At 35.6% G+C, this 17,500-nt stretch overlaps 2 protein-coding genes across 3 annotated transcripts in view; one reads left to right on the top strand and one right to left on the bottom strand.

The window, feature by feature from the left end:
• Positions 1 to 10,474, top strand: part of LOC125032940 (hydroxyacyl-coenzyme A dehydrogenase, mitochondrial-like) — a 14,245-nt gene extending 3,771 nt beyond the window's left edge. The window contains exons 4-6 of one of the 2 annotated variants that reach the window (XM_047624343.1): positions 8,562 to 8,724; positions 8,877 to 8,993; positions 10,013 to 10,474. In XM_047624343.1, coding sequence (XP_047480299.1) covers positions 8,562 to 8,724; positions 8,877 to 8,993; positions 10,013 to 10,137 — 405 coding nt within the window. In that variant the 3' untranslated portion in view covers positions 10,138 to 10,474. Of the gene's footprint in view, positions 1 to 2,018; positions 2,182 to 2,583; positions 2,701 to 4,102; positions 4,486 to 8,561; positions 8,725 to 8,876; positions 8,994 to 10,012 lie in introns of those variants that run through there. The other variant, XM_047624344.1, reaches the window with a different exon arrangement.
• Positions 10,475 to 15,443: 4,969 nt separating this feature from the next.
• On the bottom strand, positions 15,444 to 17,118 carry LOC125032994 (collectin-11-like). Its single transcript, XM_047624441.1, has 3 exons — positions 16,813 to 17,118; positions 16,527 to 16,694; positions 15,444 to 16,115 (listed from the first exon to the last, which is right to left on the bottom strand). Exons 1-3 carry the CDS (start codon positions 16,979 to 16,981, stop codon positions 15,895 to 15,897), a joined length of 558 nt encoding a protein of 185 aa, XP_047480397.1. The 5' UTR covers positions 16,982 to 17,118; the 3' UTR covers positions 15,444 to 15,894.
• Between the last annotated feature and the right edge of the window lie 382 nt (positions 17,119 to 17,500).

Raw genomic sequence — 17,500 nt, forward strand, 5'->3', positions numbered from 1 at the left:
AAGATAGCAATATTTGTTTGTTCCAGTATATAGGAAAAAATATAAAGCCTTAAATGGTAAATATGCATTGGGTGTGGTTTTCCTTTGGTAAGATTTAATATTTTTTTTAATTAAGGTCAAAGAAATGCAATGGAGCTGTCAAGGTAAGAAACATTTTAGCAATTTGGTTTATTCCACAGTGAATTGATGATGAAGTTGGTTCAGTTACTTCTGTCTGGTCAAATCTATAAACATGTTGCTAAATCTTGTCTACAAAATTGGGTATTGATGTGTTGAACTACTTAATCACTTATTGCACATCTGTTTTGTCATGTTGTCCAGTGTCCAGCATTATTTATGTGGATATAGACTAGGCACTTTTTTTAAGAAGTTTACTTTGAATGCCATATTTGTTTTTGTTTTTTTTCTATTATTGTCCTTTCTTTTTTAACATCAAAAGCACATATGATGTGTGCATATATATGTATATACACATATGCTTATGGACACATTCCCTTTTATTATATATTCAACTTGCACAAGAAAGAAAGAAGGAAGACAGTTTAATCATGAACCAGTTTGATGGTCTACATTCACTGTGGTACTAATTACCAGAGTCTAGCTTTGCATGCGGAATGAACATTTTGAAAGCACGCTAAGATATCCTTTTGCACCAAAGGAAGAGGAGTTTGCAGTTGTGAAGTGAAAAGGTGAGTTATTTGTTATTTTATTTGCAATATTTAAGTCAAACTAAAATAATTGGTCAATCTTAAGGTCACTAATTTAAAAGAAACAAGATGGAGTAATCATGTAGTTAGATGAATTTTGGAGATGTAGGAGATTGGCATCTATTCCTGAACTGACATTGAAAGAATTGAAAGTTATAAAATGTTCAGTTTTTATAAGTCTGACATGGGATTTACAAATCAGTGTTTATATACTTGGTATGCTTGTAATTGTATATTGAAAATAGTATCAAGGCCAAAGTACTTCAAGACAGGTTTCTCTACTCCGTCTTCATGAAAAGCCCGAATTGCAACTGCTGAGCTAAGCCTCGCCCTTTGGCTTCATTCATTTCAAATGTGAAAAAGATTTCTTGTTTTTTGCTTTTTCTTGGTTTGTTTTCCAATAATTTTTTTTTACTGTTGTCCCTTATTTTCAAAGAGAATATACTGAAGAAACACTTACTGTAGATAATTGCATAGATTGACTGGGGGCAAAACGAGAGGAACTAATGATGGCATGCCAATCAGGGTGTGCCATTAGATATCCGATATAGCAAGATAATTATTCATGCAGTTTACTTGATATTATTATGATTTCCAGAAATAAAACAAAAATTCTGCTCTTTTTATTTATGAAACGGTGTTCCATACTACAATAAATAGCCGTTGGAATGCTCTAGGGGAAACAGTCCATATCATGTTTGTTCAGTTGGCTAAATTGAAGTGGAGCTACCTGTCTTGTATGTACCTTGCCCAAGGCAAAGTGAAATTAAATGTCGGTTAAGTTTTCTTGATTTGTTTAACAAAGATGGGTAGATATATTCAGCTAACAGAAATGTAGTGAGATAAAATATGGGCTTTGATTTGAATCTAATTACAGCAGAAGAATTACTGAAATCTAAATAAAAGAAAGAATGGTTTTGCATTATATTCTACAGACCTCATTCTTTATTGTATTTGCTATGTTCAGTTCCCGAAGGAAAATATGATGTATGAAAGTATTAAGACTTATTATAAATGCAGTAGGATTTTATGTGGCTGTCAGTAGGTTTAAGAGAAAAAGTATACTTTTCCAAAATCGGGATATTGAAAAAAACGAGGTAAGACAAAAAGGAATTTGAAATGTAGTTTCACAGGGGAAAAATAATTCTGTAGGTCTAGAAACAAAAAAGGCAGTTTAGGTAGGTTTGCCACAGAACATTTTTTTCCTTGATGTTAAAGACCTAGTTGTAAGTACTTCTGATTACCTGATACTTTGATATAGTCTGTTGGAATTAAAGTTATCCTGATTTTAACTTCATGTAACTCTTACAGGTGGTGCGGATCCCAGAAACCTCTCAGAGCACGTATGAAGCCATGTGTGCATGGGGAAAGAACATGGGCAAAGTGACTGTTGAATGCAAAGACACGCCTGGATTCATTGTCAACCGCTTGCTGGTGCCTTATATGTTTGAATCTGTTAGGATGCTGGAGAGAGGTAAAGCTTGTTGATTGATGCTTTTTAATCCTTATTTGACAGTCATGGTCCATACATCCTCTTTTTAAGAGAGTGATTAGGTTTATTGTTCAAAAATATATTCATTAACCCTTCAGCAGTGATTGAAAGTGGACATATCATGTATAAGTCTGGTTATTAAGTTCCCAAATGTGAACTGGATAATTGCCCAAGCATTTAATGGCACACTGATATACGCATGTCCTTGAAAGACTTTGCCAGAAAATTTACCCTTCATTCCAAGTGTTTATATAGTTCAGTGTTGCCATGAATTCTGGCCATAGTATTTGTGACCTCTAAAGGTAAGCATTTTATGAATGAATAAATTGGAATAATTTATAATAATTTGTTTTAATGTAATTGACAGCATACATGTAATTGCAGGAGATGCAAGTGCCAGAGATATTGATGTAGCAATGAAGCTTGGTGCTGGCTACCCCATGGGACCATTTGAGCTCATGGATTACGTTGGTCTTGACACTGGAAAGTTCATTATTGATGGTAAGTACACGACAAACTGTAGGCGGTGTTGTACTAGCTTTCAATGTTGGCCTCACTTGTTAAGTTTAAGGTGTTCATCATTTGCTTTAGTAGCAAAAGGAAGTTGAAATTTCACTTGGTATACCCTTTGAAGTTCATCAAGAATGGAGATTACTATGTTAGCTGATCTGCAATCTTTTATTCTTTTGTTATTCTCTTGTTTTATTCTTGAGGTGATAGTAACAGATATCTTGTGGCACCTTGCATTTGCTGGAGGCTAAGAAGGGATTTTCAATACATGTAGGAAGAGGACTACTTCAGGCACTGAATTGAAAGTCCATGGCCTTTTGCATTATCCTTTATTTGTAGGCAATAAGTCTGTCTTGCCCCTTATTTGAATTCTGCAGTGTATTGCAAAAATTGTTGTTAGGCAAAGGAAATTGTTGATTGTCATTATTTAGCTTCAGAAATGTATATAGTGCCTTTTGAATATCAATTATTATTTATGGTAGAATAAATATTTATAGGCATACAGAAAAGTTGCATCAGATATGCAGATTATTTGGTTTCTTTCATTTGAGGGTGGAAGGGGATAGAAACGTTTTAGTATATATGTAAATTAAAGGTTAGCATATAGTATGTACTTCTCCAGTGTGTAACTTATATACATGATACACAGGGAAATATATTTACATACCATTAAAGTGAGTTTATTCATAAAAAAATCAAGGGAATATCTATAAAAGAGGACATATGATACTGCTGCTCCTTATTCATTTGTGGTGAGGACGTAGTGTCAGAAAGGCAGATTAGCAGCTATGCCACTATCTGCAAATGTTTATTTAGCTGATAAAGAAAACTAACTAGAGAAGTGGAAGTGGCAATGAGAGGGAAGGATCACTGAATAACAGATAAAAGTAGTTTTCCCCAGTGAATACTGCAGTTTATATTTTTTTGCCCCAACCTTAGAGATGAATTTCCTCTCTCTTCAGGAACTTCACTAGACAATTAGCATGCCCTTAGTGGTGGATGAAGGTTTTCTTGATGTTCTGTAGATGTAGCTTTATTTGGTGGGTTACCAAGAGTGGCAGTAAATATACCCATGATTAAGTGACCTTTGAATTTCTTAGGTAGAGATGGATGTTGTTTTCTTCAGTTTTGATTTTGAGGGATATTGATTAAGAGTTTTTTTTTTTTTTTAAGATGAATGGCTTAAACTCCCAAGCAGTTTTGTTTATGTTGCCAACTTTACTGGGTATAAGTCCAATTGACAGAATGGATGTTGCTTGAAAGTGCAGCGTTTTTTTTTTTTTTTTTTTTTTTTTTTTTTTTTTTTTTTTTTTTATGCAATGAACTATGATATAAAAAAGTTCTAGTAAATATATTGAAAACCCTACAGGTGATATTTATTTCTTTATTTTAGGTTGGGCTAAGGAATACCCAGATAACCCACTCTACCAGCCTTCTGAACTTTTGAACAAGATGGTTGCGGATGGCAAGCTGGGTGTAAAGTCTGGAGAAGGTTTTTACACTTACAAGAAGTAAAAACAAAAAAAAAAAAAAAGCAAGACTAGCCACGCCCAGAAGTTGTCAAATGAGTGATGTAAGGAGGCAAGATGAACACTCATTTGAAGTTGTCCATAATACTGAAGAAGGAATATTCTGTTATGCATTTTTCATGCAATACTAATAGTTTTGAATCTGTACAGAATATTAATATTTTTTTCTTGTAAGATCTATATGCACATCAATGCAATATTGTTAATACTGTATTTGTACTTTTAAAAATTAAAAAGATATTTTCTATTAAGTGTCTTGATTCAACCATAATGTCCTTTTTCATATGCATGTGAAAGGAGCTGATGATGTCTAAGCCATAAACTTGTTAATGCCTCTTTAGTCAGGGACTGCAACAGAACCACAAATTATCTTCATCAAAATATAACCAATTGCATTGTCTGAAAAAAAATTGCAATCTGTTTACATTCACTTTCAAATCCGTGATTTCCAGAATCACTGATCTCGAATTCTCTTATGTTTTACAAAACCATTTGTATTTTATGGCCTGGTATTTTGTAATAGTAGGATGCCAAATCAACACCTACTTACAGACTTTATATGTTTCTGTGGGATCGTCTTCCCACTGATTCTCGCAAGGCTTTAAGTTTACAAACAAGTTACAAGGTGAACAGTAATGTGTATACCATGGTATTGCATTGCAGTACACAGTAATAGCTATTGCATTTTAATATTAAGGATATAATGAGCTTTCAGATGTAAACACAATGCATGTATTTATTACATATTTTCTTTTCCTTTCCTTTTCCTTCTCTTCTTCATCTCCTGTCCACTTATCCAAATAATTCATTTTTACCCTTTTTGCCACAATGCTTTATCATAATGTATTATGACATTTCATGTCTGACACTTCTATTTGTTTTGACAATTAACCATTCTGGAAATCAAGCCTCGCCAAATTGAACTAAACAAATCCTTTACCTGGGTGCTCCGCCCTCTAGCCCCACCCCATCACTATCTTTTGAGTACGCCGTAAAGGATCTCAGATGTTGATGTGGCTGAGATTTTTCAACAAGTAATCATATTTATGCCATATCAAGTCATTCATTATATGAAAACCACAATCCTTTGCTCGATATTGTCGTGGGAGTGGGGGAGGGCTTAGGAGACGGGCATTGGAGCCTAATGCTGGGGTCACCCTTTGCAGGTTCTTTTCTCCTGCTTTTCTTTTTCCTTTTCTTCGTCCCCTTGTTCTATCCACTTATCCTAATCGTTAAACTCATTTTTGCCATTTTCGCCACACTACTACATCATAATGCTTCCTACTCCCTTAGCTCTTTCCCCTTTTAACAACCATTAACCTTATATATCCTATACTATATCCTATCAGTTCCCCTTCTCTACCCTTTTCACTACCACACCATCCGCTAGTAGTGTTCAACTTATAACTTTAGCCAAATCAACTCTCTCCTAACCCTTTTTGCAACTCTAATCAACCGTAGCGCCATATGACCTATCACTATATTTCGAATACGTTGATAATGACCTTAGATGTTGATGCTGCAGAAATTTTTCAGTAGATAAATAAATACCATCCTATAATGCTATGTGACCGTTAAAATCTGACCCATTTTGTTCTAGAAAAGAAAGCGTTTAAACCCCTTTCACCACAATACTTTACCATAGTGCTATATAACCATTGATGTCTAGCACATTTACTTGTCCAAACCATTAACCATTATTATAATATAAGGTGACAAAACGTAAACCATGCATCCACTAGTAAGTAAATCCTTGGAAGAAAATCGAGGTTTAAATATAAACCTAATGATTATAATTTCCCTCCCCAATCCCATGCTCGTTGGTGTCGGGGGGACGAGACGGAGACAGAGGCCAAATGTAGGGGACCACCCCTGCCTTGGACCTCAGCCCTCGCCTTAACTCATTTTGCAGGGTCTTTTCTTCTCCCCCTTTCCTTTTCTTTCTCTTATTCATCCCCTTCTGTTCACTTATCTTAATCGTTAACACATTTTACCCTTTTCGCCATAATACTTTTATCATAATGCTATCCTTGGGGGGCTTCGCTGCATTTTGAATACGTCGCTAATGACCATAGATGTTGACGCGACATAAAATGTTTAATAAATAAAAATAATGTTTATAATTATTTAAAGTGCTCTTGCGAAAATGTATATTTCATTAATAGAATAAAAGTGCAGATGAAAGATGTCATGTCCACAAAACGCACATTTTCAGTAAATTTTCTAATGACGCCTGATACCCACACCCAGCCGTGTACACGCAATTGCACTGCACATGCACACGCACATACGCACATATACATGCATATGCACAATTGCTAATGCACCATTGCTCATGCATACGTTCACACACATTAAAGTTTACATACATATAAAGGGTCTGTAAAGTTATTCTACAGAAATATCTGTCTAAAAATTTTGTCGTCAATGGAATCGGAAAATATCAAGTAGTTTTCTTTCAAAGGAAACATCACTAAAAATCATCTGCTACTACCAGATATCCTCAAGCAAGCAAGTCAGCCGCGAGCACGCAAACCACACATAAGCACACGCAAACCACACATAAGCACACGCACACGCACACGCACAGACACACAAACACGCAGACACACACACACACACACACGCACACACACACACACACACACACACACACACACACACACACACACACACACACACACACACACACACACACACACACACACACACACACACACACACACCCTCTCTGACCGGGAAAGCCAAAGAAAATATTTTCGTTCTTACTTCGTGGGCCTTGATGGTGTTGGAGATGAATTCTAATAGTTTTCAAATAGATACTCACTTTTAGTATCAATATTATACTGATTTCAATAACATAAAACAATGTATTAATTTTTTAATGGCAAAATCACAAATGATGTTGACGTCTATTTCAAAATCACTCTTAGGGCTAAAAAAATCGACAGCTCTCTCAGCCTTCCTTGTGTCACGTAATGGAGGTACATTATTACATCAATGGTAGATAGGACATTTTTGGAAGAAAGACAACTGGGCGCGGGTTTAAGGAATTAAAGGGAAATTTCGTTTTCCTGATCGCGTTTTTTTTTTTTTTTTTTTTTTTTTTTTTTTTATGTGTGTGTGTGTGTGTGTGTGTGTGTGTGTGTGTGTGTGTGTGTGTGTGTGTGTGTGTGTGTGTGTGTGTGTGTGTGTGTGTGTGGATGTGTGGATGTGTGTGGGTAGGTGTGTGCATACATACATATACATAAATATCTTCATATATATATATATATATATATATATATGTGTGTGTGTGTGTGTGTGTGTGTGTGTGTGTGTGTGTGTTTGTGTATACATATATATATATATTATATATATATATATATACATATGGGGGGTGCACATACATATACACAAATATCCTCATATATACATGTGTGTATGATTGTGTGTGTGTGTGTGTGTGTGTGTGTGTGTTTATATTTATAGTTATATGTATCTTTATATATAATCAATATGCGACCCTGATGTCTGAAGCGAAATAGTCAAACACGAAGGTACTTCCGCTTTAGATTTTCTATTAATAATTGTGAAATCTGGTTTAAAAGATCGGCTTGTTTCTGCCTACGTGTCGGTTAATATTCCGACTGCCAATTTCACGCACATGCTTATGTGATGGGAATCAGTGCGTGTTACAAGTTTTCGTCATCAATTTTAATCGAAGGTAGTACTTGATTCGTTTTAGAATAGCACATGATCGGTCTCCACTGTAGTTGGATACCATCAGACATAGATCCTTTCAGTCTTAGGGAAACATGTACCCTAGGGAAAAACAGAAGACAAGTTGATTAGCACGCTACGCTTAAACACGTGAAAGCCTAGCATGTGAGGTAAACAAGTATCCTAGTTGAACTTTTGGGTTTCAGGGGAATATGTATAATTGCTTTTATGTACTGTTATGCATTACTCCCCCACTTTTTACAGAATATTTAGAAAAAAAAATCGTGCATACTGAGGACTAGAAAATGTTAATCAGCCAATGTATGAGGTATGTGTTTGTGTGTGTAGTTGTAGTAGTTGCAGTAGTAATGCTTTATATGTGGGGATGGAGAGAGAAATTCTATCATACGCTTGCAACTTTCATATATGATACTTCGTTATTGATGACGATACATTAATCATTTTTCATCTATTTGATTTCATAAAAATAATGAAGTAAAGAATAAATATGAAAATAGAAACTGTAGCTGGTAAAAAAAAAAAAAAAAAAAAGCTGTTTCGAAGAAAATAAGTTTGAAGGCAACAAATAATAGCTTTCTCACTGTATGTTTTTCCCATCAGATCATTCGTATTCCTGAGACCAGCAACGCCACCTTCGAGGCCATGAAGGAATGGGGAAAGAACATGGGCAAAGTGAGCATCCAGTGCAAGGACACTCCAGGCTTCGTTGTGAACCATCTCCTTGTTCCTTACCTGTTCGAAGCCATGGCCATGGTGGAGCGAGGTACGGAAGAATGTTTATCGACTATTATTTGTTCTTCTAATACACGGTGATAAAATCTTTGGGTGAAGACAGAGATCTGTTAGATTTCCAACAATTCAGTGGTGCGATGTAAATAATGATTTGCTATAAAAACAACCTTTTTACTATGCCAGGTGACGCCTTCAAAGAAGACATCGACATAGCCATGAAGCTTGGGACCGGTTATCCCATGGGCCCACTTGAGCTGAGCGACTATGTTGGTCTGGACACTCTTAAGTTTATTGGCGATGGTTAGTGTTCGGATCTTGCAGTAAAGACGGAGTGAATGGCAGACGTGTGAACCGAAGATAAATGCATTTTCGGCTGTTTGTCGATTGGTTTATTGAAAATGTCATTGTATTTTTATTAATTACGTATGTGTTATTTTGCCCTAATTTGGATAAGTAAATCATGATGAGTAAACATAAGTTAATAAGTTAATATAATGATTTAATAAGTTAATGATAAGTTAATTGCTTACCCAAGCAACAACAGCCGGTGTCGATACATACATATTTTATTATTATTGAAGTAATGCGACGGAACAATGTTGTATTCTTCGATTTTTTACATTCTACATCTTATTTTTTTCAGCTATTGTAAGTATTTACAATTTAGGTTTGGCCTTCGCATGCTTTCCCTTAAGTTGTTTCGCAGTCACCACGTCACTTAATTTGAGTTTCAGTAAACAATACGTTACATATTTAAATCTTGTGCATTATACATATTCGAATTATGTCCATGAAACATGCAATATTATATGCTTTTATACATCGCAAACGCTTTTTTTTTAATTAAATCTATTCATAGTGTATCATTAGTATTTGCGAGGTAGAGATGTTGCCTGTTATTATTAGTATCGAACTTATGCTATTCCTGCTCCAAGGACATTGATGATTCAGTGATATTGCACAGAACTTATTCCACTTCACTCCTTTTGCATGCAAGTATGAAATGCGTGGAATGGAATAGTTTATCTCAACGTGTGCTGACACGTAGTTATGCAACATGTACTTTAATTTAATCAGTTACTATGCATTAATGTAAACAGCAAGGTAAACAGTTATTTTTACCATGTATCCTACTTGTCTTTATCCCCTTTCGTTACAAATTTACTTGCTAGTTCAACGTATGTCAGCGTATTAAATTTACTTGCTAGTTCAGTGTTACTCAACGTTTTATGCTTTCAAACTAGTAGACGCTAGTATAACAATTTGTAATAAAGCAGATTTATTTTTTTAGCAACTGACCATTCTGCGTTTGTCCTCAGGCTGGATGAGGGATTACCCAGAGCAGTCCATGTACAGATACCCCAAAATCCTTGCCAAATTGGTCGAAGAAGGAAAAATGGGCGTCAAGTCTGGCCAGGGATTCTACAACCATAACAAGGAATAATTTCGTCGATCTTGCAGAGACTGGTGTGCTTGTAAGAAAGAAAAAGAAAGAAATAAAAATGATCGTCTTAGTCTTGGGGATAGAAAGATTTGTTGTAAAATTTAGTTAATGGTAATCGGGTTTTCGTTGAAGTTTGTACATAAAAGGGTTTTTGCTCAGTCATTTAGCTGTAATCATTTGGCTTATATATTTTTTGTCAGATTACGAAGAATTTCAGCATTTCAACCTGAAGCAGAATTTATGATTATACTAAATACGTTAAAAATATGTGGGTACAATATGTGTTAACTGTGCAGTGATATCGTACTGTAAGTCAAGAAAATAAACATAAAACAGTCATAGTTGTTTCATTAAATGTTATCGACTTCATTGTTAGAAGACAGAAAAGGAGAGAGAGAGAGAGAGAGAGAGAGAGAGAGAGAGAGAGAGAGAGAGAGAGAGAGAGAGAGAGAGAGAGAGAGAGAGAGAGAGAGAGAGAGAGAGAGAGAGAGAGAGAGAGAGAGAGAGAGAGAGAGAGAGAGAGGCGGAGTTAGGCGTACGGGGTCAGAGACAGAAACTAAGACGTAGAATAGACACATTTCCTGAAAGGTCACTCGCATCTTCTGTAACCCTAAAATAACACGGACCTTTATTTAAGCCATTGATTCTCGTTAGGGCCACTGATAATCCCATCAATCAGTGACGAGTGTGGAGTATTTTCTAGTCACAAAGAGGCCTCGTTACAACCATTAGCCTTGGGACCCTTAATTCTAGTTAACAAGATAATTGCTAGTTCAACCGTCGGTTTTAATGGACGAAATTACTTCATATTATACCTCTTTATTTATCAATTATCAATATTAGTTTTGACGGATAACGGGTATTTTATATGTCATCAGGTTACGTTATTTTTATAGAGAACTAAACGATTATATTTTTCATACTGATAAAAGACATTTAAAGACTTTTAACTTAAGCAATACTTTGTTTCAGATTCGGATAGGCTGTGCATACAAACTGTCTTCGAGTGCAAATATTTCACAGAATCCGGTTTATTTAGATAGAATTTGAATAAGGTGACAAATAATTTTTCAGCGTTGCAACTTATAACTATTTTTATAATAATTTCCCAAAATCCGATATATTTCCTGTAGAGTTTGATGCTAGGCCTGATCATTTTTAATTATTTATAAACCCGAAATTCAAGGAGGGAGGAGGGTCACGAAAAAATATTTGAAATTACATGATACAATCTTCGGCCACAACAAGTAATAGTATTTACACACACACACACACACACACACACACACACACACACACACACACACACACACCCACACACACACAGGTACACACACACACACACACACAGAGAGAGAGAGAGAGAGAGAGAGAGAGAGAGAGAGAGAGAGAGAGAGAGAGAGAGAGAGAGAGAGATAGAGAGAGAGAGAGAGAGAGCGAAAGTGAGAGAGGAAGAGAAGAGAAGAGAAAAGAGAATAGAAGAGAAAAGAGGAGGGGGAGAACAAAGACGCCAAGTGGAAATGCCCAAAGAAAGAAATAGGGGAAAATGAGCGGAGCCGTGAATGACTATCTCGGAAGTCTCTTTACAAATACGGTCAAGGGCCAGTTAGGTGTAGAGGAGATAGAGAGATGGAGATCGAGGAAACATATAAGGGAAGGGAAAGCGAGGAAGAAGGGGAGAATTGGGGAGTTGGAGAATTAGAGGGGGAGGAAAGAGAGAGAAAGAGGGTGGGGAGATGGGGGAGGAGAGAGACCAAAAAGAGTGTGTGTGTAGAGAGAGAGAAGAGAGAGAGAGAGAGAGAGAGAGAGAGAGAGAGAGAGAGAGAGAGAGAGAGAGAGAGAGAGAGAGAGAGTGAGTCTAAGAAGTTCAGAATCAATTATGTAACTCAAATTGGAAATATGACTAATCTCTACTCACAAATTATCAAACATTAATATGATAATATGCCATCACCATGGTATGAATTTAATTCCTTACAGAGTAAAGTTATTTATTTAAAATGTATTACAATTTCCTACATATATTCTAAGATCATATTCAGGTATCTGTTGACTATTTTATCTTATTCGAGGTACTGAATCAAACTAGTAATATAAGGCATATTTCTATAAGACACTAAACAGATACACGAAAATCATATAATCATCAAATAACGAAATAAAATATACATGAAACAACATTTTCCCCCCATTTTAACTACCTTTAATCTCTCTTATTTATGTAGGAAGTTTAACAAACAAATAAAAAAAAATATTGATAACTTCTGAATTTCTTTAATATGAGTCAAACTTCCCTTCCAAAATAAGACCATACTTATATAATCAGTTTGACTGGTAAAGGAAAATGGTGAGCCTTCTAAGAGTTTTTGAAGGTCAGTTAAGAAAGAATACGGTTACTGATATTAATACATTTCTTAGCAGGGACCTATTTCCGGGTTTCTTATGTATTCGTCTCCTGTTAGAGTGTACAGTAGACGTAGATTAAAGATGAAAAAATAAAGTTACATATGCACAAATATATATATATATATATATATATATAATATATATACATATATATATATATATATATATATATATATATATATATATGTATGTGTATAGACACACACACATACATATACATATATATATATATATATATATATATATATATATATATACTTATTTATAAACAGATAAATAAAGATGTATATATATATATGTATATTATATATATACAAATATCTACATATATACATTTGTGTGTGCATGTATGTACGTATGTATTTATGTATGTATGTATGTACTGACTATATTAGTATGTTTAATTTTTTTTTTGATATGTCTAATTAGCAATACTTCTGGTCATTCATCGAACCGATAAATAATATATTAACATTGACACTGCCATCATTATGGTAGCAATATTCCGGTCACCATATATTTGTCATTCAAAGTAATCACAAATACAGAAGAAAAATAACGGTAAAGCAAACTTATGTCTGGAATATTTATTTTTACTTGATACTAAAAGGCAAAGCATTGTCAGATATCAATTTCACACGTCTTATGTTTGACAAAGAAACGCAAGCAAATGACAAAGTATTAAAGAATGCCTGACTGTATTCTGACATCAATAAAAGTATAATATTTTTTAGTTCAATGAAAACGATTTAAACTGGAGAAAAGTTAAAAAAAGATGAATCTGGATTGCATGTACTTTACCATAAATAACAATAACAAGAACGCTTTTCTTTTCTCATTTGTCTCTTTTCTCTATATGATAAATACGCTATGTTTTTATCTATTATTGGAGCTTTTTTATTCCCGGGCTCCTGTTTTACCTTCTCTTCACAGGGAATCGAGTTATAGCCAAGGTTAACAACTAACTTATTCATAGACACTTATAGGGAAAGAAAGGTAACGACACAGAGTATTGATTCCTAACCTGTCGTCCTCTTTTCTCCTAACCACCCAAAACTGGTTTCAACTACACCTCGCTGGTTGTACTATTGGCGAATCTTACCTATTTTATTTGTTATGTGTTTTCTTTTTCTTATCTTTTTTCTTTTTTTTCTAGTTCGTCAGTTAAATGTGAAAGATGATACATCGTTGAGCAAAGTTCGTATTACCGCAGAGGGAGATGATCATTCAAACTCCGTGGTTACGGCGCCTGCTCTTCGCTCTTTACTAATTGCGCAATAACATCGCAGATCAATGTTGGTGGAAATCGTTCGTTCACTCTAATATTCAGCAAAGTCTGAGTCACACTTTCTGAGTGACTCAGGCGAATTCTTTGACGCAAAGTTCAAAGCTTCAAGGGGGTAGGGGGGTATGCAACAAAGGTCATAATGGCTAGAATCACATGAAACTCACACAGTATGTGCATTGTGAAAAATAAACATTAAAAACTCGAAATAGCAGATGGAATTATTTCATGGAATATAGGTCGTAGAATACAGTTGGAACAGTTTCCTGAAAAGAGAGGAAGTATTTAGACTACTGATATAGAGAAAAGTCTGGTTATGAATTGTTAGACTATTTGCATAATAATTCCAGTCATCTTTACAGTTTGTAGTAAGCTTATTTGTATGAATGTTATTTTTTTGAAGCAACAGCACACATCACCTCTACTACCTAGATTTTGGGGTGTATTCGGCTTTGGCAAGAAAAAAAAAAAAAACAAAAAAAAAAAACACGGACAAAGTCATGCGTGATCTACTTGTCAAAGTAATCCGTAACACCTTATTGTCAGTGTGTTGTTGTTGCTTAGCTTTTGCGCTCGAGTTGCCACAGGCCGAAATTCGAAGCCAGAATCAAGTCAGCCTCAGTCGGTGCTGTACGTATACACTATACATTTACAAGGAGATTCGGGTTCGACGTTGATAGAGTCTTAGAAGCTGATTATTTTTTGGCGAGATAATTTTTTTTAATGCAAGGATCAAGACATTGTGGCATTTATTTAAGTGAAATATTTTAGTTTGTCGTAAGTGCACTGTGCTATTAAGTGAAAATATATTAGTCTGTAGAATTATTAATAAAAAAAAAAAAAAAATGGAAATGCAATCGATCTTTTATAGTTAAGAGTACTGCAAACGACTGCACACAACAAAGTTCAGATAAGCTCCATGAAACGATCATTGAGACAATTATTAGTAACGAAGAGAAAACGGTGAATTTAGTAGTATATCTTTTTTAGGTTGAAACTCATTTTACTTAATCGTTCCTTGTCCTTAACCCTCCCCCCCCCTATCCATCCCCATTTACTCCCCCTCTTTTCTACGCTTTTCACTACCATACTGTTTCATAATACCATGGAAATCTAAGGCATTTTGTACTAATAAAGAATCCCTTTAACTCCTTTCACTACCATACTTTACCATTGTGCTATATGACCGTTGATGTCTAGCACATTTATTTGTTTAAAGCATTAACTATTAACCATTTAGGTTGAAACGAATATGCACTAAGACTGGAGAATATAGAGTCTATATTGACTTTGTAAAAACGGCCCAACCCAATAGACTAGAGTTTAAATCGACAGATATGGCATATAAATAGGCTCTAGTATAGTAGTGATAATCGACCGCGATTGCAAAATTGTCACTTTACAATAAAAAAAATAAGTACTTGAAATAGCGCACATTATCCTTTCATATATTTGATAAAATGCGTGAATACATTGGGTATCAGTAAAAGCAATAATTGTTATTGTACTGACGCATCGCTTCCTTTCATTACTTAAAATCTCACCTTTTCAACGTTTTTGACTCCAGACAAAATGCATGCTATTTCAAGGCAAAATAAACTGACAGTCATAAGGATTACATTACTATGATTTTATTTAATCTAAAATGTATAGGAGTATAAGATACAACTAAGGTTTACTAACATATCTATAGACGACAAGAAAAAGACACGGACGCTGAGTATCGATTCCAATCCTCGTATTCCGCTGCGAATGCGTTCTCGTAACCAACCAAAACTGGTTTCGTCTAACTCACGTCGGTAAGATATTAAATGTTCTTTATAGCGGGGTACTCTTTGTAGGACAAGGACAAAATCGTGTTTCAAAGTCAGTGATGATATATTCCATTAGAAAAACAAAAATATTTATTTGGGGAGATGTGTTTTATTTATTCACAAATATTTTGGGGGACCGTTATCTTTGTAAGTAGCCTGTCTCTCTAGATAACTGCTATATTTATCATATCTACTGGTCAGATTATCGGATTACACTGACATTCTCACACCCCTCCACTGTAAAGCCTGTCTTTACATATACTGGCAGATGAAGGCACTATTCAAATGGCATTGCTTATCGCTGAGACTTGGAAACTTTGCAGTCCACATCTCAAGGCAATCCTCATCTCCTACGGCGTCGTCAGGCTGGTTCTCTCGCCATCCGGTTGTCACGACTTCTCCTGATAGCCACCGAAAGGTTCCTTCGGTCTCGAGGTCTGATGCTCCGAGCCACAGGTGGGACGGACCCAACTCTGCCGATGGTAGGGATTACTCAATAAAGGAAGCGGCTTACTCCTACTCGTTGTCTGTTATCAACTCTTACTATATAGTTGATACAGCAATCAATACACACGCATTCTCCATTTTCTTTCTATCTGTCTATGTATCTATATCAATATATTTTCAATAAATCAATATATCTATCTGTCTATCCCGCTATCTATTTGTATGTTTGTGTGTGCCTGTGTCGTTCCTTCTTTCTTTCTGTCTGTGTGTCTGTGTGTCTTGTGTCTGTCTGTCTGTCTGTCTGTCTGTCTCTCTCTCTCTCTCTCTCTCTCTCTCTCTCTCTCTCTCTCTCTCTCTCTCTCTCTCTCTCTCTCTCTCTCTCTCTCTCTCTCTCTTTCAGTCACTCTCTTATTAACACGCAAAAGGATAATACTTACTGTACTTTTCAGCCACTACAGCGAGGAGGGCGTTGAGGTAACGTGGCTGGGCCAAGTCTCCTGCCATTCCTTGGCAAAATGCTCTTGCTTGGGTCCAGGGGAGAAGGTGACTTGTGTGCACGTAAAAGCACTCCGACATGACTTGAAAATACGGCGGAGGGCATTCGACTGGAGGGATACAGGAATATACGCTAATCAGTGAGAGTACACAATATATAAACATTAACTACAGTTCAATATCCTATTCAGAGAGAAGTAAATGGAATACAAGCTAAAAAATACTAACCTGATAACATATCGTTCGACTCCTCGGCTGCGCCAGGACTTCGCCGAGCATTCATCTCTTCAATTGCCTCTTCTATCAAGGTCTCTGCTGAACCCTGAACCCAGCTGAAGTTGAACGCAACTAACAATAAGAACGGAAACAAAAGCAGATTCAAGAGCGAGGAACTCATGGTCTGGAAAGTAATTGAGACGGAGATCGAGCGAGCGAATCTTAAGCTCAAACTTGGTCGAGCCTTCTGCAGTACCTGTAGAATAAAATACCTAAACTCACGGAGTGATATCTTGCCTGATTAACTAGCTATCGCTCCTCTCTCCCTCTTTCACTCGCTCTTGTGACCATGGTAACAGGACGAACAAAGGCTCGACGCAATGATAAGACAATGTCAGGGGGTACAGACGTGCACCCACTTTTTGCTTTAAACAGTATATTCACGATAGAGGTACATATATGCATAAGTGTATGTATATCTATTATGTATATACACACACATAAATGTACGTTTAAATTTATATATACTGTACAACTATATACATACCTAAATGAACACATATAAATGTGTATAGTTACAAGTAATCTTATTTTTATAATCATTAATATTGTAACAAATTCTACCGTTCGAGCTTTCTGTTTACACACACACACACACACACATCTATTTACACACACACATATATATTATTTACAATTA

Source organism: Penaeus chinensis, chromosome 15 (genome assembly GCF_019202785.1).
Source record: "Penaeus chinensis breed Huanghai No. 1 chromosome 15, ASM1920278v2, whole genome shotgun sequence".
Taxonomy (NCBI): domain Eukaryota; kingdom Metazoa; phylum Arthropoda; class Malacostraca; order Decapoda; family Penaeidae; genus Penaeus; species Penaeus chinensis.